Source organism: Plectropomus leopardus, chromosome 2 (genome assembly GCF_008729295.1).
Source record: "Plectropomus leopardus isolate mb chromosome 2, YSFRI_Pleo_2.0, whole genome shotgun sequence".
NCBI lineage: Eukaryota > Metazoa > Chordata > Actinopteri > Perciformes > Serranidae > Plectropomus > Plectropomus leopardus.
In genome coordinates, this window is record NC_056464.1 from 10,214,507 (window position 1) to 10,239,012 (window position 24,506).

Below are 24,506 nucleotides of genomic sequence, written 5' to 3' on the forward strand. Positions count from 1 at the left end.
TTTGCCTTAATATAGCCTTGCCTTTTTGGTCATTTTTTCAACATGCATTTTTATAGTGTTTTTGGACGTTTCTGCTACTTCCAATGCTATGGCGTGTTTTGGCAAGCTATTTTATGCTACTTTGAGGTGTTTTCAGATGTTTTTGTGACATGTCATATTTTGACATTTTTGCCATAGTATCGCCTTTCTTTTTTGTCATTTTTTCAACATGTATAATTATATTGTTTTTGCTTATATTGTTTAGCTGTTTTTGCAACATTCTATGCTATGGGGTGTCTTAGTAGGTATTTTATGCTATTTTGAGGTGTTTTCAGTTTTTTTTGGGATATGTAATATTTTGCCATTTTTGCCATAGTATAGCCTTGCCATCCATCCATCCATCCATTTTCTTCCGCTCATCCTGAGTAGGATCGCAGGGGCAGCAGCCTAAGTAGGGAAGCCCAGACTTCCCTCTCCTCGGCCACTTCGTCCAGGTCTTCCCGAGGGATCCCGAGGCGTTCCCAGGCCAGCTGTGAGATATAGTCTCTCCAGCGTGTCCTGGGTCTTCCCCGGGGCCTCCTACCGGTGAGACGTGCCCTGAACACCTCACCAGGGAGGCGTCCTGGAGGCATCCTAATTAGATGCCCAAGCCACCTCATCTGGCTCTTCTCAACGCGGAGGAGCAGCAGCTCTACTCCGAGCCCCTCCCGGATGACCAAGCTTCTCGCCCTATCTCTAAGGGAGAGCCCAGCCACCCTACGGAGGAAGCTCATTTCGGCTGCTTGTACCCGCGATCTTGTTCTTTCGGTCACTACCCAAAGCTCATGACCATAGGTGAGGGTAGGAACGAAGATCGATTGGTAAATTGAGAGCTTTGCCTTTCAGCTCAGCTCCCTCTTCACCACGGCAGATCGGTGCAGAGTCCGCATTACTGCAGATGCTGCACCGATCCGCCTGTTGATCTCCTACTCCATCCTTCCCTCACTCGTGAACAAGAACCCGAGGTACTTAAACCCCTCCACTTGGGGCAGGATCTCGTCCCCAATCTGGAGGGGGCACTCCACTCTTTTCCGGCTGAGAACCATGGCCTCGGATTTGGAGGTGCTGATTCTCATCCCGCCCGCTTCACACTCGGCTGCGAAGCGATCCAGTGAGAGCTGGAGTTCACGGCCTGATGAAGCCAACAGGACGACATCATCTGCAAAGAGCAGAGACCCAATCCTGAGGTCACCAAACCGGACCCCCTCAACACCCTTGCTGCGCCTAGAAATTCTGTCCATAAAAGTTATGAACAGAATCGGTGACAAAGGGCAGCCCTGGTGGAGTCCAACCCGCACTGGAAACGAGTTCGACCAAGCTCTGGCACCGGTCATACAGGGAACGGACAGCCCGAAACCCCATATTCCCGGAGAACCCCCCACAGGACTCCCCAAGGGACATGGTCGAATGCCTTCTCCTATTCCACAAAGCACATGTGGACTGGTTTGGCACACTCCATGCACCCTCAAGGATCCTGCCAAGGGTCCAGAGCTGGTCCACAGTTCCACGACCGGGGCGAAAACAGCATTGCTCCTCGTGAATCTGGGGTTCGACTATCCGGCGGACCCTCCTCTCTAGTATCCCACAATAGACCTTACCAGGGAGGCTGAGGAGTGTGATCCCCCTGTGGTTGGAACACACCCTCCCCCTTCTTAAAAAGAGGGACCACCACCCCAGTCTGCCAGTCCAGGGGCACTGCCCCCGATGTCCACGCAATGTTGCAGAGTCGTGTCAACCACAACAGCCCCACAACATCCAGGGCCTTGAGGAACTCCGGGTGGACCTCATCCACCCCCGGGGCCCTGCCATTGAGGAGCTTTTTGACCACCTCGGCAACCTCAGGCCCAGAGATGGAGGAGCCCACCCTCGAGTCCCCAGGCCCTGCTTCCTCACTGGAAGGCGTGTCGGTGGGATTGAGGAGGTCTTCGAAGCATTCCTTCCACTGATCCACAACGTCCCAAGTCGAGGTCAGCAGCACCCCGTCCCCACCATACACAGTGTTGACAGAGTGCTGCTTCCCCCTCCTGAGACACTGGATGGTGGTCCAGAGCCTCTTTGAAGCCATCCGGAAGTTGTTCTCCATGGCCTCACTGAACCCATGCCTGGGTTTTCGCCTTGGCAACTGCTGTAGCTGCATTCCGCTTGGCCTGTCGGTACCTGTCTGCTGCCTCCAGAGTCCCACAGGCCAAGAAGGCCCGATAGGACTCCTTACCGCCGGTGTCCACCAGCGGGTTCCGGTATTGCTGCCCCGACAGGCACCGACCACCTTATGGCCACAGCACCTGTCAGCCGCCTTAGCAATGGAGGCACGTAACATGGCCCACTCGGACTCAATGCCCCCCCTCCCCCAGGACATGGTCGAAGCTCTCCTGGAGGTGAGAGTTGAAGCTCCTTCTGACGGGAGACTTTGCCAGACATTCCCAGCAGACCCTCACAATGCGTTTGGGTCTGCCAGGTCTGACCGGTGTCCTCCCCCACCATTGGAGCCAACTCACCACCAGGTGGTGATCGGTTGACAGCTCCACCCTCTCTTCACCCGAGTGTCCAAGACATACGGCCGCAAGTCTGACGATACGACTACAAAGTCGAGGGATGCCAAGGGATGCTAGGGATGCCAAGTGCGCATATGGACACCCTTATGCTTGAACATGGTGTTCGTTACGGACAATCTGTGGTGAGCACAGAAGTCTCATAACAAACGCCACTCGGGTTCAGATCGGGGGGCATTCCTCCCGATCATGCCCCTCCAGGTCTCACTGTCGCTGCCAACGTGAGCGTTGAAGTCCCCCAGCAGAACAAGGGAGTCCCCAGAAGGAGCACTCTCCAGCACCCCCTCTAAGGACTCCAAAAAGGGTGGATACTCTGAACTGCTGTTTGGACCATAGGCACAAACAACAGTCAGGATCCTTCCCCCCACCCGAAGGAGGAGGGAGGCTACCCTCTCATTCACCGGGGTAAACTCCAACGTGCAGGCACCGAGCCGGGGGGGGCAATAAGTATTGCCACCACTGCCTGGCGCCTCTCACCAGTGGCAACTCCAGAGTGGAAGAGAGTCCATCCCCTCTCGAGGACTGGTTCCGGAGCCCATAGCCTATATCTAATCGGAACTTCTCAACCTTGCGCACCAGCTCAGGCTCCTTCCCCACCAGAGAGGTGACATTCCACTTCCCCAGAGCTAGCTTCTGTAGCCGAGGATCGGCCCGCCAAGGTTGCTGCCTTCGGCTGCTGCCCAACTCACACGGCACCTGACCCCTATGGGCCCTCCTACGGGTGATGAGCCCACGGGCAGGAGGTCCCACGTCGCTCTTCGGGCTGTGCCTAGCCGGGCCCCACGGGTAAAGGCCTGGCCACCAGGCGCTTGCCATCAAGCCCCACCCCAAGGCCTGGCTCCAGGGGCGGACCCCGGTGACCTGCGTCCAGGCAAGGGGAACTCTGGACCATTCGTCTTTTTCATCATAAGGGTTCGGTTAGCTACACTTTGTCTGGTCCCTCCCCTTGCCATTTTGGTCATTTTTTCAACATGCTATACCATGGTGTTTTTGGCCTTCTTTGAAACATTTGAAGCTGTGGCTTGTGCACGCTATTTTTTGCTGTTTAGAGGTGTTTTCAGCTGGGTTTTTTTTGCTCGTTTCGCTTTTTAATGTGGTTTAATGTGGTTTTTAGTTGTTCTTTAGACATGTCATATTTTCACATTTTTCCATACGTGCATTTTTGTGGATTTTTAGACTTGCTATTTTATGGTGTTTTTTGGCCGTATTTGCAACATTCTATGCTACAACGTGTCTCGTCATGCTATTTTATGTAGTTTAATGTGGTTTTCAGCAGTTTTTTGGACATGTCTTATTTTGACATTTTATCCATTCTATAGCTTTGCATTTTTGGTGGAATTTAAGACATACTATTTTGTGGTGTGTTTAGCCGTTTTTGTAACATCCTATGCAATGGCGTGTATCGGTATTCTCTTTTATGTGGTTTAATGTAGTTTTCAGCAGTTTTTTGGATATGTCAAACTTTGACATTTTTGCCATACTATAGGCTTGCATTTTTTATCAAATTTTAGACATGCTATTTTTTGGTATTTTGTGGCCATTTAAGCAAAATCCTATGCTATGGCCTGTCTAAGCATGCTATCTTAAGTGGGTTAATGTGGTTTTCAGTAGGTTTTTGTTTTTGTTTTATGGCACATACATACTATAGACTTGCTTTTTTGTTGGACCTTCCAACATGCTACTTTATGGTGTTTTATGGTGTTTTTGGAAAATCCTGTGCTGTAGCATTTTCAGCATGCTCTTTTATGTGGTTTACTCTGGGATTCAGCAGTTTTTTGGACATGTCATATTTTGAAATTTTATCCGCACTACAGCCTTGACTTTTTGGTGGATTTTTCGACATTCTATTTTATAGTGTTTTTCGTCGTTTTTGCAACATTCTATGCTATGGTGTCTCTCAGCATGCTTTTTTATGTGGTTTAATGTGGTTTTCAGCAGGTATTTGGATATGTGATATTTTGACATTTGCCATACTATAGCCTTGCATTTTTGGTGGATGTTTTGGTGTTTTGGGACGTTTTTGTAACATCCTATGCTATGACGTGTGTCTGCATGCTATTTTATGTGGTTTTCAGCTGTTTTTGGGACATGCAATACTGTTGTTTTGAAATGGGGGTAGGCGTCCCCCTGGGGGTATGTGGAGCTACTCGAGGTGGTACGTGAGAGTTTTAGAAAAGGCATTTTATAAAATAGCAGTCATGCATAACTCCTAAAAAAAAAAAAAAAATTACAAAAAGTTCAGTAAAAGTAATTTCATAAACTGAATTTTATACTCAATATTCATTTTCAGTTAAGTCATGTCCATTAAAAATTCTTAAGCATTAAGAATTGCATGATGGCAAAAGAAATGATTTGCCATCAATTTAGTCATTGATTCTTAACATTCGAAATGTTTAAAATTAGTTTTTTCAAATGTTTTAAATTTGAAAGTGTTTTTCAATTACAATGTTGTTTTATTAATCATACACTGATGGCACAGTGCTGTGTTGTACCTCTTTTTTTGTTTCTACATAAAATGTTTTGTGCTGGTCAGGAGGTACTTGGTTGAAAAAAATATTTTAAAGGGGGTGCATTACAGAAAAAAGTTTGAGAACCATTGGAATTGTGTCGTCCAAGATTTGACCAAAATGTCATAAACACGTCATAGTGTAGTTTGTCATTCAAAATTTGACCAAAATGTCATAGTATAGTATGTTGTCCAAAATTTATAATATGCAGTTCAAAATTTGACCAAAATGTCATAGTTAATGGACTGTACTTGTATAGGGCTTTTCTAGTCTTTTTGACCACTCAGAGTGCTTTCACATTACATGTCACATTCACCCATTCACACACACATTCACACACTGGTGGCTGAGACTACATACAAGGTGCCACCTGTTACTCAGTAACCGCTCATATGCATTTACACTGCGATGATGGAGCATCGGGAGCAATTTGGGTTTCAGTATCTTGCCCAAGGATACTTTGACATGTTGACCAGAGGAGCCGGGAATCAAACCGCCGACCTTCCAATATGAGGACGACCCACACTACCTCTGAGCCACAGTCGCCCCCTTTCTTTTTTAACTTTTTTCATGAAGTTTATTTAAAATACAATTTTTTGATTTTTTTTTCTCTCGACATGAAATACTGAGATATGATTTTTTTCTTCAATATACTATACTGACATTTTTTTATTGTTTTTTTCGACATACTATACTTTCCCTTTTAGTGATGTTTTTTCATCATACTGTACAATAAATTATCATATAATTAATATATAATTAATTAATAAATGATCTGACTCAATTAACAAGTAAAAAGTGGTTTTGTATCAAACACATTTATTGATTTTGAAATTTCTATTGACAGGTATGTACACAACCAGGTAACAAGTGCATTGTCCCTCCAAAACTGAAACAACAAAATGGATAATTATTTAAAAATCTACAAATTAACAACAACATGCTTTGTTTTTATGTCCTTTTTTCAACCCTACTGTAGTCATTGTATAAATTAAATTATAAAAATGTTTACTCCACAGGCATACACAACAGTCTAAATTCTTCACCTATTCTGACAGGAAACAGTTTTTATTTGCATTATTTTATTTTGCTTCACTTTGTCATACTCCATGTATCCACCTGCAAGTCATAATTCACTCTCTCACCAAACTCCATCCAAAAAAATACATGTTAATGATAAACATTCACAAATCCTATGAGCACACAGGTAATAACAGGTAATAATGCAACACTTCATGGCAATGACTAACGTTTTTAAGTACAGTACATGTAATGTCAAACAAACTGCTTTGTCATAATTCACAAAAGACACACATCTGGTTTTGAGGCTCGTACTTGCTTTTTTATGTATTTCATACATGCTGAGAGGAAATGGAGGACCTTAATTTGTTAGTATCTGTTTTTGAGTGTTTCTCTAAGAAACGCAGTGGTTATGTTGTAGCTGTCAACAAACTGGTGACACCTCAAAGTTTTCCCCAAAGAGCAGCATTCTAACACGCAGGACTGACACAAATCCTCGCTCCAAATCAGTTTGAGGGCAGAATAAACCCTTAGCTGAGGGGAGCAGTCTGTTGATTCTACTCTATGTTAGGAAGACAGTTAGAGAACCAAAGAGCTCTAAATAGTCCCTTCTTATCTCTGTTTACCTCAGACCCTGACGACTGGGGTCGTAGCTGTAAGGGGCGCAGTGGAGCCAGTGTCATAGTCCAAGTCGATCATGGTGTGGTTGGCGGTGCCCAGGCTGCTAAGGGAAGTGCCTGTGCCCATCTGTCTGTCCCGCAGACTTTGCAGATAGCTCTGAAAACAGCACAGGAAGAGATGAGTGTGTCACACAAAAATATTGGTGTCAACTTGACAAGAATTTTATGGCATCAGTTAGGCTTACTTTTAAGGTATAACTGATGCCATAAAAAAACAACAATCAGTATCTACAGCACACGCCATGTTGGGTGACACTGACCGGTGCTAGTAGATCCCCAGCATAACGTTTCACTGGGGTGGGTTTACGGCGGTACGTGCCTTCCTGCCCACCTGCCTGCTGTCGCTTCTTGGCGTCCTTCTCTCGAATCCGCATCAGCTGGACTCGCTTCTGTCTCCGACTGATAACAACTACAAGGAGAAGGGGAAATTCAAAGGCAGCTTTTAAACATCACAACACGCAACAACAATGCGTTAAACAAATCACAGTAATTCTAGACAGAGTATGAGATACATTAGTGGTAGAAAAATGTATCTATTAAATACAAACTTAAAACATCTGGCCTTTACTTATCGATGTGCTAAAGGTAAAATTTTGGACCTAAGTAAAAGATAAAAGTAAAAAACCCTTTACTTTTACTCCTAACTTTGGAAACAGAGAATGGCTGTACAGTATTCTTTTATTATCATGAGAAAACTAACTTATTTCCAAAATCCCAGCTTAGTCATCTCTACATAAAAAGATAATCTATCCGTTATCACAAGAAGAAAAAGGTCGGATCCTCCTAATACTTTTAATTATTGACAGAGATCTTGAGTGTCATGCCAGCATGTATAGATGGTGTTATGAAAACTATTGACTGATTTAAGCTGAAAATATCAGATCAAGGTGTACCCGTTACTGAACAATGCCACTGAGTGTACTTCAATCAAAGCTCAATTATGAATCCTCTCTGAAAGTCATGACTGTGATCTTGAAGGCTGAAATCAGATGTGATGAAATGAGCCAGGCACACATTTTGAGGTTCTCCATAATTATACTGTGAAAGTCATTTTCCCTGAATAAATTATATTATCTCTAGAAATCTGTGTTTGTTTACTTGAGAAACTATAAAAGTTAACCTGTTATCATTGGGGATATGAAATGTATTATTTATAACATAAAATAAACAAACGGTTTTCACATATCAAACTTCCACTTTCAGATGATGTCTCGGGATGAGGGACACCAATTATTGTCGCACATTATTTCAGCACATGAGGCAGTCAGTCTAATGTTGATGGGTGCATGGACCGTAACTGATCTCGCACAATTAACGAACAACGTGAATGGAAGAATTAACAAGTTGTTCCCTTCAATCACATTTCACTGAGAAGACCTTTGTCTTTGATTGGCTTTTCCTGCTCTCATCATAGCTGTGATAGCTTGAGTCACATTTAAATGTTACTCCTACACTTGATGTAATAGGATTAAGTCACTTGATAACTGTTAAGACAACTTTTTTACTCCGGTCTTGAATTAAAATAGGAACTGACTTCCCACTTCGTCAAACTGTCATATTTTTTCCTTACCCTCAGTGTGTGAGAAGCTGTCATCCGTCAGTTTCCATTGGACCAGTACTCCTATGAGGCTGAGGGCGGGCCAGATGCCAAGAATGACCCAGCTGTACCAGCAGAGAGGTTGCCCGGGTGTGAGGCGCAAGCATTCATACACATACGTGGCCAGAACCAGCATCTCCACAAAGTAATCGGCACACACAGTCATGATAGCTGCCCCAAAAACAGCCGTGGAGAGCATGGTGAAGAGCTTTTGCCACTGCAGTGTCAGCACAGCAAACAGCATGCCTGTTCCCAAAAGTGCACCCAGTGGGACCCAGACTGTGGTAGGAGTGTAGAACTGGTGAGTGACCAGCAGGGCGGCGAGAGCCAGGAGGAGGCCCAGCAGCAGGCCGGTCATGAAGAGGCCGACGCTTCGCACCAGCATAGTGACCAGGCCGCACAGCAGGCCGATACCGAGGCCGATACCTGCGCTGGCCTCCACGCTCAGCTGGGTGTCCAGCACATGTTCCTTGTGACACAGCAAGAAGATGATGACGGAGCCAAACATCAGACCGGACAGGAACATGACAGCTTTGAAACAGCGGTAACCTAAAAGAGGAGAGACACGAGAGATCTAGAATGAGAATTCAGGAGCTGGAAGCATCAGCGAATATGCATTTGTCCTTTTATATGTCTATAAAGTACAAAAGGTATAAATTCAACAAAGTAACTCTGGACAGATACAATCAGAATGATTATTTATAAGAAACTATAGAAGCTCATTCCTGCCAATGTGATGAAAAAAAAAGATCCTGTTAGTCATTACAATAAAAACCTTTCTTACAAAAAAGACTCACTTGCCTCAGACACTCATTATTTTGGGATACTAAATGACATTTTTGAGAAATAATCTCATTATTATGACACTAAGTCATCATTTTATTATATTACAATTATTTCAAAATGTGACACTTTCTCAAAAAAATGACTTAGTATCTAAAAATGAGAAATGATACTGTCATTTTGAGATACTAAGTCATTATTTTAGAAATACTTAGTCATTATTTTGAAAGAGTTTCTCATCATAATGACTTACAGGGTCTTTTTTCATCACTTGGCAGAAATGTGCTTCCACACAGTCCATATTGATTTGACTATATTTAAAGACTGTGGAGCAAGTTTACAGTTACAAGGGGCATTTTGATGCCGTGTTCTGTCATCTAAAAACATTTAGTTTCAGGTTCCTCGATGTCAAGGTCTGTGAGTCGTCAGGGGTCCGTACCAAAAAAGCAGTAGATGATGCCAAACAGGCAACACATGGAGCAGATGACGGCAGGGATGACATCATATTTCCTGTCTATCTCCAAACTACAGGTGTCGACCTCGGCTGTGCCTGCCCCGGCCGCTTCAGGGCTCAACCCGGTGAGATCTGCCATTCTGTGTGAATGTGGGAGGCTGGAGATCGGGTAAAGGGTTGCACCTCTGGTGGCGTTATCTCAAGTCCATCTTGAGCAGCTCTGCTGACTGTGAAAGGAGAGGAAATTATGAATTATTGATAAATATAGAAAGTACGTTGTGTCCTGATTTCACAGAACACTAAAGTAGTCCAGGGGTAAATGTGACGTGAGAAATTTTTAAATCAACTGTGACTTCTTTCTAGTTACTCTGTATGTGCAGCTGTCAAAGACTCAACACGCAAAGCTATGCAACACAGTGCAATCCTGCATACCCCGGCGTTCACACAGGCTGCTCATTCACGGTCTATAGTCCATATGCCAGGACCCCTGTTGATCTCTGCTCGCGCTGAATCATTAGAGTCATGATTAACTCTGACAGTTGTAAGTGGTCGGTCATCAGGGAGAGTAACTGGTTTTACTTTATCAGATTTTAAAGTAATCCTGTTTTTAGAATTACACAAGAGGGAGCAATATTTTCTGTTAGTAATTTGGCAACTTTGGTTTCATGTTAAATACATTTTTAATTTTTTAGTAATTTTTTAAATGATATTACCCCATTGGCACCATTGCTTATTAAAAATATTTACACATACTGTTAATTAACAGTTTTATAATGATAACAACTAGTAGACACAATAAATACATTGAAAATTGCTACAGAGCAAAATATGTTGCCATACTGGGAAAATAACATACTCATAATGTTGACTTTGCATTAGCTAAACACAGTAACCCCGTTTTCAATCCTTGAAATGGTTTATTTAGCATAAGACATGTGGACGTTTTCTCAGTTCATAAAGGAACACTTGATCCATTGTAGTTTATCCAAAACAAAATTCAACAAACATCGCCAAATTTAGAGCTACAGGGTTCTCACTGGACAGCAGCAGGCGTATACTAAAGTATTAAGCCCACCTTGTTATCAACAGGTATGCAAAACTATGCTTAAAAACATTTTCTTTCGTAGTTCTTTGTCATTTCACCTCCACTGACTTTGTAATTTTAGGACCAACTACTACCCTTGACAAATTATATATGATATTTGAGCTCACAGGCCTGCAGAGAGCCACAGAGGGCTGCAGTGGGGCTAAAGGCTTATGGGTGGACTGCTCTTTCTGAGGCTGCTGGCAGACCTCCTGTATGATCTCACCACAGCCGAGATCCGATTACAGCGCAGTCACGTTTTCTACTTGAGACAAACAGTCAGGAACAGTCGCCCCTGCCTTTATTCCTTCCCTGCTTGCCAGATCTTTCTTTTTCCGCCCTGTCTGTCCACTACCTCTCCTCTTAGGACTGGAACTTTCCCCCGCCTTGAATCAAGTTCCTCTTTTACACTGAAATGTGCCTCATCTGTTTCTTCTTTTTCTCAGACACAGGACTGTGTAATTTGTATGTCCTGCCTATGAATTACTTTACATGGAAAAAATGAGAGTCCACTGGAAAGTTTTCTTTTCTTCTTTAGTCACTTGCAGCTTTTCATTACCTATCCCTCTCTCACTCTTTCTGCTTTCCATCAGTGACAACTGCAACGTCTTATTTCTTCGCCCATAGAGAGGACACAAATTGTTTTCAATATGTGTCTGTGGCCTGTTGGTCGGAAGACTGGTTTTGTTTAGGTTATAAAGTGCATCAAAACTTTTGATATATGTCTATAGCTGAAATTGAGATAATATGCACATTGTTTCTGAAAAATAATTTGCTGTGGGTACGGTATAAATATATAATAAACATAGCACAAATTGCAATGACTACTGATACATCAGTTTCAATACTTTGCAACAAACTTAAATGAGCTGTCTGCAACATTCAGAGCATATCTATTATTCAGAGTCTGATTGTCTGCACATGACACTCAACATGGAGGTGGCTGAGCAAGGGTTTACCAGCTAATGGTGCTAGCAGCTACTGGTGTTAACAGCTTAATGGCAGTGCTGACAAAGTTAATGGTTTTAACTGAGGTGGGCGTTATGCTTCTGCAATGACACCATCTTGCCACTGTGGGTTGAGAAGGTGTTATCAGCAGTAAGGAGGCAATTAGCTAGCTAGTGGGATGCATCATTTTTTTTCTTAGTGTGCTTTGGACTAGGCAGAACATGCTTGGGGAAAAAATAACACCAGTGGGATAGACACATAGGGTCTTACATAAACAAACATGCACTCAGGGCCAGACTGACTACCACAACAAAAAACAGAGAAGCTCAGATTACCACACATGCACACAGAAAATGAGACTTATTAAAAAATATATAATTTTGACGGGTTTTCCCTTCCTTTGAGAGGACAGGTTTTAGAGAAATGGGAGACAGAGAGTGAAGCAACATAAAGCAAAGGGCTGCAGGTTGGAGTCAAACCCGCAGCCGAGCTAATGGGCATCCCGGAAAATGTGACTTAAATCTCAGCTCCCGATAACATTACTTCACTATATCTTTGCATGGCAAATAGTGTTTTGCGGCTATATTGATGATCTTTATGTTGTATAGAGCACCTTTAATGTTTTTCTTACTTGACTAGTGAATCAAAATATATGAACTAGTGTACAAACTATCTTGATATCAGTGAAAGGCTGGTGAAGAAAATGCCATGAGGAAAACTGTTGGGGACATTTTGTTGACTAAAACAAGACAAAAACTAAACTAGACACACACAACAAAATCTTAATTCTCAAACAAAATAAGAACTGCTGGAGAAATTTCTGTATACAGTCAAGGCTATAATCTTCTTGTTACCGCGGCCAACTTGAAATAAAGAACCAAACCCTACTGTGGGATAAAATAAGGGGTCGGGGCAGCACGTCAGTGTGGGCTGTTTCTGTGTGGAGTTCTCATATTCTCTCCATATCTGTAAGGACTACCTCTACATCTAAAGACACTCAGGTTTAACTCTAAGATTTGCAGTAGTCTAGATGGTTTGTTATACAGTAGATTGGCTCTTCTTGCCCATTTAAAGGGGACTCCAACTCCAACAACCTGATGACCCTGAGCAGCAAAAGAGACTAGAAAAGGGACTGACTGACACAGGAAGCTTATTTGCTTGATTCAGTCATATGTGAATAAAAGAAGTAATATGGAACAATCAAAATGTTAATTTACACTTCCTTAAAGGTATTTATGTTTTAAAAATAAGCCAAAAAACTTCAGTAGATATAGCAGTTAAACTTGAACTTGTTTATTGCTGTTGCTTTGCCCCGAAGCATTTTGCCCTAGTCAGCATTTGTCTAATATGACGCAAATGCAAAATAAGGCCACCTGGCTGGTTTGGATATGAAACACCTGCACAAGCCAGCTGCAGGGAGCTTCTTTTGTAAGGCTTTTTGTGAATGGCTCAGCTCTAAAGCCTTCCCTCTATTTACCTGCTCTGTGACCTTTTGCCTATTAATTTTCTTCTTGCGAGAAATATGAAACCTAAACAAAGATGAGGTGCAACACATTCTTCTAACAAACTGCATCATGTACTTTTGAAGCAGAGTACATCAACATAATTCGCTTAACTTCACCACTTTAATATCAAAAGGTCTATTTGAAGCTTATTTAATACTTACGTAGTTTTATCTTTAAAAGAAACAAGACAGAAAAGTGATTTGATATCTCCCGTTCTTAACACTGCGTGTCAAATTTAAATACAGCTTTGTATAAGATGTTGTGGGTAGATCAAATAATAACACAGGAGCTAACTTTACAGTAATTGCTGTAATTGGACACTAAGATATTCCCACTACTTCATCTGCTGCCTCTAGTAAGCCAGGACCTTCAATGAGTGTTTTGTGGTTGGCTTACTGAATTGAGTTAAACCATGATAATACACCATTAGTGCTAATAGAAAATAATAAGTCCCTTCTTTCTACCATATATTTTATTTGGTTGCTGTTTAATCTTTTATTTCAATTGGTGAAACAACTCATTTTTGGTTCACCAGTAACTCTTGCACAATGTGTGAACTGGTTAATATTTCAACACCACTGAAACAGTAATTTACTTAATTCTACACACACACCCATGTCTCTGCCTCATGTTACCCCTCCGTGAGTCACAATGGTGTCCTATGTCTAGCAGGCTTGGAAGTCCTTGCTGCCGTGGGAGAATAGAGCCATTATGGGGCAAAACAAAGACTCTGAGGCCCATGCTGTGACCTCTAGTGGCACTCAGAGGAAATCATGCGGACAGAAAAGAGACTACATAAAGATGGCTGAGAGCACCAAGGAGACTGGTAGATCCCGAGTGTTTGCTTTTAGATGGGTGCCAAGTATTTTCCTTCAGAGGGCTGGTGAGTGATGGAAGAAGGGGGTCCTTACTAGCGACAGACCTATCTGTCTTAATGACTGAGTTCTCTGGAGGCCCCCAAATCTCCCAATGCTTGCTGCATTTTCTACAAGCTAAAATCGCTTGGCAACTAGTTCAATATAACACAATACAACTAAAGCCGCTTTTCCACTGCATCATACAGCATGGCTCAACTTGCTCTGTTTTGGATATTTATTTGCAAAAGCTGTGGATAGTACTTGGTACATTTTTTGGTACAACCTAAGTCGAAATTCCAAGCTAGCTGAGCCAATATTAGAAATGTGTTTGGTTGCTGATGAAGGGATTCAACAAGTGTTGCATTGAAGATGATGGCAGTTTCATGCAGCGTTGCTATGGCAATCAGGTGAGAATTACACCTAGACTGAAGGGGGGCTATCTGCACTAGAATTTTTTTTTTAAAATGACCTAGTATCCCAAATGTGGAGTAAAAGTCTACAGTGATGCTAGCAGCTCTGTGACACTGTTCCTAGTTGTAGCTAGATGCTATAATCAGCATGCTAACATGGTCACAGTGTCAGTGCTAATACATGAGTTTACCTGGGCTTAGCCTTTTAGGACACTAAAATCTGCATATCAGTACACAAAAAGTACAGCTGAGATGATTGGGAATGCCATTTATTTTTCAGGTTTCAGTCATAAATCACTGACTGGACAAATTCAAATGAAGTTCTGTTGATAGTGTAAGATGAAAACTTATTAGGATTCTACTTCTGGGGACCATAAATATCCATACAAAATTTTATGGAAATCCATTCAATAGATGCTCCAAGCGACAACCTCCAGGGATGAAAAATGAAGCCAACATGGAAGTGCCAAACACTGCAGTTCCTCTATTGGCCACTTGAGTCTGATTTCAAGAGTGGGTCAGTCCCAACAGACCCCAAAGGTAAAATGCCCTACATTACAGCAGAAATAACCATTTTTACAGCCTAGTACAAAAAAAAAAAAAAGTTTAGGTCTCCATGGCCAATTTCCCCATTCATGACAACTAAGCCGGACGAATTATTATTATTATTATTATTATTATTACTATTATTTTTAAATAACTCAAATGTTTACATTTGATTAAGGCCTAAAGTTAAGCGTAATTAAGGGCAGGCTGCTTTCAGTGGCAGGCTGTCTTCCGATAGTGTCCTCTGCTTTTCAGTCAGATCCACTACTCGCTACTGCTTCTTCCCCAAATATGGTAAATTCTGGCTCAAAGAAAACAAAATGTGACAGCAGTAATGCCAAACTCAAGGCTTCAAAATGCAAGTCTACAAACCAAGCTACATCACAGGAGCTTCTTCCATTATTTTTACAGCGGTTGAGACATTTCAGTTGGACCAAAGCAGTGGACCAACCAACCGACTGAGGCAAAAACATTAAGCAACTATTATATAACATGGACTAACTTGATTAGTAATGGCTTGGAAAGTGTCAAACTTTTTTACTAGTAAGTTGGAACTGTGCATTTAGACACCATGAGCATCAGCTACAGATGAGCTATAGGAATATTATGTTGCCCTTGCCAAAGAGTATACTCCCCCTGAACAAACACTGCGGGGGACTGAGTACTGCAGATTTGAGTGCTCAGCTGCTGAGAAACAGGCAGGGCCTGATACAAGTTCCCCACATAGCTAATTCGGGTGTGTTTAATGAAAGGGTGAGCGTGTGTGATCACAGCCAAGGATTCTGCGAGTACTTCTCCAACTTGACAGCATGGGCCAGCTGAGTAGCTGAAAACCTGCACTGTTATGACCTGGCTGTCTGACAACTTCACTTGGAAGACTCTACCAAGAATGTGAGATGCACCAGGGTCTGTGCTCTGCAGTTGCAGCCATAAATCATGCCACCTTCAGCTGAACACCCAAACCAGCTGGAAGACTGAGACAAGAAACCATTGGAATAAAGCTAACTGTCACAGTGGGGGTTATTAAAATGGATGCCATACGGTGCTAAGCATAAAACTGGATAAAGATGGATACATGTATGCTCATTGTCAACATCTGCTTTCACTCTGGATCATATTGAGCAAGACATCATATGGGCCACTATTGAGCTTCCTGCCTCTCCATTGCAGGAAGCTCAGACCAGATGAGGAAGTGGAACATCAAGTTTCAGCAGGAACTGACCTTTGTGTTGGTGAAACGAAGCAGACAGGAACAAAAAGTTGGATCATCATCAGTAACCTCAATAACACTGCCTAGATTTCAAAGGAGAATGTGGGACTGAGAAACAAAATGCAGCTAGAATGCTGCACTGGTGAGGGAGTTAGGAACACATGCAATTGGACCTGAGAGATTTGGTTGTAGTAGAAAAACAGCAGGAACTTTAAGGCCACCGTGCAATATGATGAAAACAAGCTTGTAATCTGTCTGGCTCGCAGGCTAATCTACATATAACACTTGCCATTGTGTCTCTGCTTACACGACAGAAACGATTTCTGCAGCAGAGTTTGTGCTTGGTGTGCGACTTGCATAATGAACAAAGCACTCAGAGGTTTTCTAGTTCTGATCCACACACTCTTGGTCTGAGCTGCTTACAGCCATATTCACACCACAATGATGTGCTGATCATCAATGTGTGAAATTTACAAATTTATGCAGAATTTACAGCGACACATCAATACCAGCTGCTCATGTCTCTACTGTCACATTAACGCGTACATCACACTCCTGTCATCTTAATTGAGCAGAAGTCTGCGTATTTTTTAATCCAGATTTATCCTTTCAGTCACATTTCCTCACAGTTTAGAAACTAAAAATGCAAGCATAAACAAACACATAAAGATATCAAAAAAAAAAAAGCAAAAAAAAAAAAAAAAAAAGCCATAGAGCATTGCAACAGATAAGTGGTGCCTCAACTTGTGCCCTAGCAGGGTGTCTACAGTTAGGGCCTATCATACATAAATGTATTGCTTTTAAAGACCTTTTCAAGACCATTTTATCAACATTAAAGGCATATTTTAATAAAAACAATTTAAAGATCATAAAAAAATCATATTTTACATACTCAAGCATTACTCAAGCATTGCAAGTAAGTATTAAGGTAAGTATGTGGTGCCGTGCAGAAGTAGGTTTTATGTAAGGATATGGTTATTAGAGTGAGTAAGTTTAAACTACATTGCCAACAGGTAAGTGCAAATATGACATAAAAAGAAATTGTCAGGTTCAGTGGTAGGCTTAATTAAATACTTGTAACTTCAGAAATGCAGGAGAGCTTTACTTACTGTGACAAAAAGAAATTAAGAGGTAAAAAAAATACATTACATAAAATGTGTCAGTTAAAACACTACAAATTCAAGTTGAATACTTTCGAAGGACCTGCAGATGCACTGCCGAGCTCCAAAGTGTGACCAAACTTTCTCTTTGTGTGACTCATGTGTTACTTTTGCACGCACATGTCTGACAACTTTCGCATGTGGCTTGCGTAACTGTATCAAAGTGAATCATCATTGCATCGTGGGTCCATTAAGTACTGCATTTACAGCTTTACACTTCTTAATGCTTACGTGTCATTTTAGGGCCAGGTTTTATCAGAAATAACAACAGAACTTTTTTTTTCCACTGCATGGATCTAGGATGTAACTATACCTTATTCATTTTAATACTGAGGTCTGTCCTCTTTTGAGGCAACCTTTCAAAGAGATCTCGTGATCCTTCCATAATCATCAGCTGCTTACCCCAAAGTCATCTCAATCAGACCAACATACAGGCTTTAATGCAGCTCTCTGACAAGGTGTAACACAAGAATGTGCACGTGGATGCAATGGATCTTTCTCAAACCAAAAATTCACAAGAAAAAAAAGATGTTAACTTAAAAAAAAAACTTAAACCACTTAAATCCTCACAATCCACATACTTGTTACCACAGAGTCTCCAAAATTGTGAATTTTATGCAAAACTATTTGCCTCCCAAAGCTGGCTAAATCCACCCGGCCAACTTCATTTTTCACACAACACAGTCAGAATTCCAACATCTTGATCACAACTGAGAGTTAACACTCACATAATTTTGCAATATTTAATGTGCTTAATAGCTTTATTTAGTAGAAATTCACTTGACAGCTGTTCAAGTGACAACATTTCAGTTAAAATCTCACTGGCAGTTGTATGACTTTGACCGAAGCCTCCTTTTTGCAATCAAGTCAATAATTCTCACTGCCAAATAATTTCCCCGATATTTCATGAGTCGTATCTAACTTCTTTTCCCTTCATAATCTCTCATTCTCATGCCTGACTTTACTCTAAACAATAGAGGCCATTCAACTTAAAAAATGCAGAGAGCTACTTATAAAGAGAGGCATGAAAAAAGATCAGAAACGCAATAAGGAGCCTTTTGAAGAGTCACATGTCGATGGTGCATGCATGTACTGTACATCAGAAATACACATGGTCATTAACATAGCAGGGACTAATAATCAGCCACCAAGGAAACACTTGACATGCTGCAGTAAGCTGGTGATGTGATAAAGCAGCAGAGGAGGGCGTATAGTGTGTACAGCAAGGAGGGGCACTACCACAACGCTCTATTAGGGTTTGTGGTGGAGAGCAGCATTTAGTAGGCGGTGTGGTGGAGTCTAATGTCCACATGCTAGCGAGAGCATGACAGTATGGCATTGTGTATGAGATAATATATGCTGCAGAAGAACACAAGGGTTGGCCTGGAGCAAAAGTGTCCCTGGGCAAGACATTGCAAAAAATGCACATGTCTCTTTGTATCATTCTGTGTCCCCTCTCTAAATTTGGAGGTTTTTGTCTGTTACTTCAGTGCAGGCATAGCTCTCCATGCGTACTTTTTTTCCTCAGCATCAGTTTGTGACTCGCAGGATGAATAATTGATCTGTAAGTGTGTTCAGAGCTGATCAGATCAGATCAGATCAATAGATTAGAGGAGCAGCTGCTGCGAGTGAATGCAAACTTTTAGACCCAACAGAATGAAGTTAAGTTTCACATTTAATGTACCAGACGTTCTGCTGCTCCATCTGTGCCCAGACTATGCTCTGTGCTCCGAGAGTAGTGCAATGAATAACCAAACAGTATATATATTTCAATAGTGCTTCAAATAAACGGTCAAGCTCCAAAAATATGAAAATGTTTTTGCGGTGGCAGATGTTCTAATTGTGGCAGGCCGCTACAAAGAAATGATTGTGTGGAAAACCACATGTATGAAGGTATGAAGCTGAGCTGGAGACATGTCAGTGGGGTATCATGATATTATTTTAAAGTATTAAAACTTTGATTAGCTCTTATGAAACTTATGTTTTTTAATCTTCTCATAGGGACCTGGTGTCCAAGAAACAAAGCCTCTCATAGACAGACTGCCAAAGTAGAATTTGATATCCTTCCCCCTGGCTGCCGTTTCAGAAGGCCAAGAACAAAAACAAGGTGTGCCGGACCTTCTTTTATCCCTGTTGCCACTGACACACTGAATTTATTGGCGTAATTTGCTGTCTTTTATATGCATCTGGCTGAGAAAGTTTTTACATCCTACACCTGCATTATTTATTACTTATTTATTCATTTACACTATGTATTTTATCTTTTGCCTCTGCACAGTACTTTGCTTGACTTGACCATGCATTTATTTATTTACTGTGCTGTTTTTAAACCACTTCAGTTTCTGGTTGAGTACTTTAGGAGCATCTAAGTTTTTGCTGGAGCTGAGGAGCTTCTGTATTTGTTTCTAATGCTATCCTTTATGTATTTTGTGTGTTGATGCCTGCTGTACATGAAATTTCCATCGGGATAATAATTGAGATGAAAGCTGAAAGTAAAATTAAATAGGCCACTAACTGAATCGTGATCATCTGTAGATAGCTTTGCAAAAGTGGTAACGCAGTTGTGGTTCAGACCTCCGTGCAGTGCCTATATACAGTATGTCTGCAGCACTTCCCCTGCAGCTCTATCATTTAGAGTAGCCGTTTAACCCTCTTTGTCAAATTCCACTTGACAATAATTGTACCTCCTACAGCGATCTCACGAGTCTAAAATATCTTGTGCGTCCTTTATTTTCCAAGCCAACTCATCACCCCTCTCATGTCATAACTATAACCAGTGTTTAAAGTGCTATAAGTAGCGTATGGATGAATGTTTTAAAATGACTGGTATCAGTTTTTATGTGGTCTCCATGTGACAATGGGCTTTTTCTTGCACCCAAGAGTCTCTCAATCCTTCCATCTCTGAGTCTAACTACAGGTTGGTGCTCAGACAGCCATATCCCTTCTTCTTACAGTTAGTTATTTAGTAGTAGCATAGGAAGACAAGATCAACTGCATTTGATGATTTTTATACCTACGGTTGGGTGTTTTAAAAATGTACTGACATTAGCGACTTAATTAAAAACAACAAAGACACAAAACCTTTTTTTCTAGAAGAGAAAGTGACCGGCAAAGAGCACAGCAGTCGCCATATTAGATTAACCAGAGCAATGACTCTTGTATACGTTACACAGCATTGCTCTTCCTTAACACTGCTCTTATTCAAAATGACTAGCCATTTAGAGTCACTCCTCAGTTGCCCATGTGCAGTACATGTGGACAGACACAAGAAGCCTGATCATGTGGCCTGACAGAGCCGGGGTGTTAACCCAACAATTCTAAAGAATCTGAGGTAAACTCACCTAAATAATCATTTCCCAAAAGTGTCATTATGCAACAGTATTTGTGATGGCTTTGATCCTAAAGGACAACTTCTCTGCTCAAATGACCATTTGTATATCTATTACTCACACCAAATTCTCAAGAACTTTGTTTTTCTGGAATGCTTCCACAGTGAACAAGGAATCCAAAAACTGAGAAAACTCTTATTTAAAGTAGGTCATTTGGGCTGTGTTAACCAACAGTCAAACTATATCAAACATCTGTTCAGTAAGTCAGCAGGCTTTATTTTAAAGGGATAGTTTGGATTCACCAAATCACAAAAACAAACTACTGATCGTAGGAGTGGGAGACAAGCAGCTCCCCTATTCAGCAAGGTAAAAAGACAGTTTTTGTCAATGCAGTCTGGCTTTGAAAAAGAGCATAGATAAGTTTCAGTTCCAGGTCAGAAAAGGGCCGATGTAGATGTATATCATTGGTAGAATGACTACATTGTGCAACAGTAACTATAGGGAGCAATGAAGTTCATCTTTTTAGCCGGTAAAACAGCCAGCCAAGGCCTTGATTAAAGGAATAAACCTTAGTCTATGGCCCTGTTGTCTTGAGGGGAAAACAGACTGCTTGTGTTTAAAGAAGAAAGCAGATCCAAACACAGTAATTACCCAAACTTCACATTAAAGCTTGTCCCCATAAAATGGGAATTCCTACTTTGCTGTGCAGGTCAGCTGCTCTTACTGTGCTCACTCTCTCCCCAACACCACGCTCCTAGAAGCAGCTTAGAGAATTTTCAATAAGGTTTGTGTGCGTTTTATCGTTGAAGGTAGGAGAAGTCAGCATGCTGTTGAAATATTATAGTAACAAAGACATGACAAGAATGAGACCCTTGCGTCTGCGCTAATTAAACGGCACCGCGCAAAACAACACATGCAGTCAAACTTTCATCAACCCCTGCAGTTCATACCCCCTTTTCCTGCCTTCTCTCTTTACCCAAAGCAGGGACGGGCTTCCTCTCTGCCGTTTCAAAGGGGCAAAACCATCTGGTGCAGGCTGACAGAGTATGTCAAGTAGATGGGGGGGTGCACTGAGGGGGTGTAACTACAAACTGCAATCGCCAGTAAAGACAGGACCTGCAGGCTGTCACCACACTGCCCAAAAACCCAAGAGGCACTCCCACCATGCAGCAGAGCCACAGGGACAGGACTTCTTGCACGCTACGTGGGACATGAAGGGACGTGAAATGTTTGCCATACAAGATCACTGTTGTCTCCATGTAGTTATACTTATGCAAAGACACTATAAATGATTATAAAGGGCCATGCAACTTTAAATTGTTGTATTTTGTATTTATTTTAAATACCCTCATGCTGTATTCACACTATCAGCAATGGGCTGTATTATTCATTTTAAATGGAAGATGGTGACATTACGTTACAAACTGACGCATGACACTTGTCGCTGATGACTGGCGTGAAGCTCTACAAACTAAAGTTGAGCTGTTCTTAACTTTTTTCATCTCTACAATGACACAATTAAGCATCAAACTTGTTTTTGTTTCTAGCTGTGATGCTGTATTATTTAGCTTAGTTAGCTAATGCTATGCTAACTTGAGGTGCACTCAGGGATACAATAGAGCAGCGAAATGTGATGTCAAAATAGGCCCCAGATATTTTATGACCAGGCACAAACTTAAGATGCTATTCAGTCAAGGTGCTTAATGGCAAGTAGCAGATCCACACAAGTCTCGGACAATGTTACTACGTTAACAAGCACGTGAGCAACACTTTGACGACGACTCAGCAACATTGTAGCTGGTCACGCTGTTACATTGTCCCTCGTAGTGTGAAAGCAGTGTAAGAATCCAAAAACCTACAAAGTGGGTTTGAGAGGCATGTTTTCTTTAAAAATCTCCAAAATTGCAACATTTATCATTGTCGGAAACTGTGAAATTTAGTTATTTATGGTGGAGCGAGGGTCATGCATTTCTCCAAATCACTAAGAGATGCTCAAGGCAATACATTTGTAGCTACAGGGAAGGTTATGATTAGGAATAATAAAAATTAATGGACAATCGATTAATCAGATGTGAACAATTCAATCGATCAAAGTTTGACCGAGCTTTGATTGTGGCAAAAACTCATTTGGTACAGTTTAAAATGAGCAGTTTTTTTCTTTCAAATGATGATTAATCAATCACTAATTTTAATAACTAATTAAGGAAAATGCTTATTGGTTTGTTACCCTAGTCATGATATATCTATCTGCTATTTTTTTAAAAAACCTAAATCACACCACAGCCACCCCTTTACTCTGATAAATAAAGTACAGTCCCTAAGTGTTCAGATTTGTCAGTCAGTGTTATGTTATACATGACACATAACTGGATTTTAAATTAATGAAATCAGTTTGGACTGCAGACCGCCTACCATCTTCCACTAGCACAACCTCCACATAATTAACTTCAAGCCTAAAGTTGTTAGCCAGTCCTGAATAAAGCAAAGTATTGTTGGATTTTTATGTGAGTGTTGTGTTCAGTGCACACCAATAAAGCCTTTATTATCCTGGATCATCATGTCTTTGTCCTCACAGACTGAGGGATGAATTGCATTATGTGCCTCAAGTGTAAAATGCTTTAAAAGGGGAGCAGCCATGGAAGCGGCCAGGCTTGCTACGTGTTATTACAAACATTTCCAGCTGTAGGGTTTGGCTCTGATCACTCTGGATCTGAGGCTGAGTCGCTCAACAGTAATCAATTATCATCGGTAATGAAGTATGTGACTATTGTTTCCAAGCATAGACCGGAGTTAACAGAATTCAAATGTCCGCTGGCACACAGTAACAAGCAACCACGGTTTAAAACGAGGAGTTATCCAGCGATGTAGGTCTACAACAGAAAGATTAGTGTTTACTTCACTAAAAGTGAGTTTCGGAACTTACCGATGAGCCTGTGTGTTCGGCGATTGTAACGTTAACTTTTCCTTGACAATCGGCCCTGTCAAACAGGAAAAACACCCCACCATTCACTAACACAAAAACGGCGGTAGGGTACCAGGGAAAACCGGTTCTCTCCCAACTTCTCCCACGGCTCTTTTTAAACTGCACTAAACCGATAACTTGGGCATTGTTTTTATCCTATCCCTGCCTCATGCAACTGTTTCAAAATCGAGGACCTGGCCGACGTGAGGAGGGTTAGCTGGTTTCCATTCTCCGCGGTGCCTCACTCACAACTTTGTCTCTAAATTAACCGTTGAAGTTCGCGTCTGCGACTCCGCACCAAACTACTCCAACGAGTCCTCCTCCTATGTGGAAAATCTGAACGGTCCTCCCTCACACACCTCCCCTCTCCCCCTTCTCTCCGCTGAAGTAAACGGCACTTAAAAAAACAAAGGGAGAAAAGTTTTTTCCCTCCGAGGCAATCCCCCTCTGTATCTCCATCCAGCGCCGCGTCGTCAGTTGGGCCGTTGGAGCCCGGAGGGAGGGAGGGGTGAGGGGGCACAGCAACAGATGAGGCCCCCGCTCTTGTGAGCTGGCTGGCTATACCTGAGCCTCTGTTATAAACTCATTCAATTAACGCCGGTTACTTTGAAATTTGCGCATTTCAACATAGAGGAAATAATAATGAGCTGAGTCACAGCAGTAGGCCACGTTTACACCGAGCCCTGTACTTGCTCAGGGACTGTACTTTATTTATCTGAGAAGAAGGGGGATGGCTGGGGTGTAACTTCGTATGTTTTTTTTTTTTATCATGATATCACAGAGGATTATAACCATGTTATTATAACCAAGAATAAAGTCCTAATATTACAAGAATAAAGCTCTAATTTCACAAGAAAGGGGATATTATATTATGGATCTAAACATAA

At 41.8% G+C, this 24,506-nt stretch overlaps 1 protein-coding gene across 2 annotated transcripts; it reads right to left on the reverse strand.

The window, feature by feature from the left end:
- Positions 1-5,873: 5,873 nt before the first annotated feature.
- Positions 5,874-24,247, reverse strand: LOC121956921 (transmembrane protein 198-like). Of its 2 annotated transcripts, none has more exons than XM_042505361.1 (5): positions 23,581-24,244; positions 9,594-9,835; positions 8,345-8,920; positions 7,035-7,183; positions 5,874-6,871 (listed from the first exon to the last, which is right to left on the reverse strand). In XM_042505361.1, the coding sequence occupies exons 2-5, from the start codon at positions 9,745-9,747 to the stop codon at positions 6,722-6,724; spliced, it is 1,029 nt and encodes a 342-aa protein (XP_042361295.1). In that variant the 5' UTR covers positions 9,748-9,835; positions 23,581-24,244; the 3' UTR covers positions 5,874-6,721. The 2 variants fall into 2 exon arrangements, with proteins under 2 accessions (XP_042361295.1, XP_042361304.1); XM_042505370.1 differs by having other exon boundaries at positions 6,731-6,871; positions 7,106-7,183; positions 23,581-24,247.
- Positions 24,248-24,506: the final 259 nt, after the last annotated feature.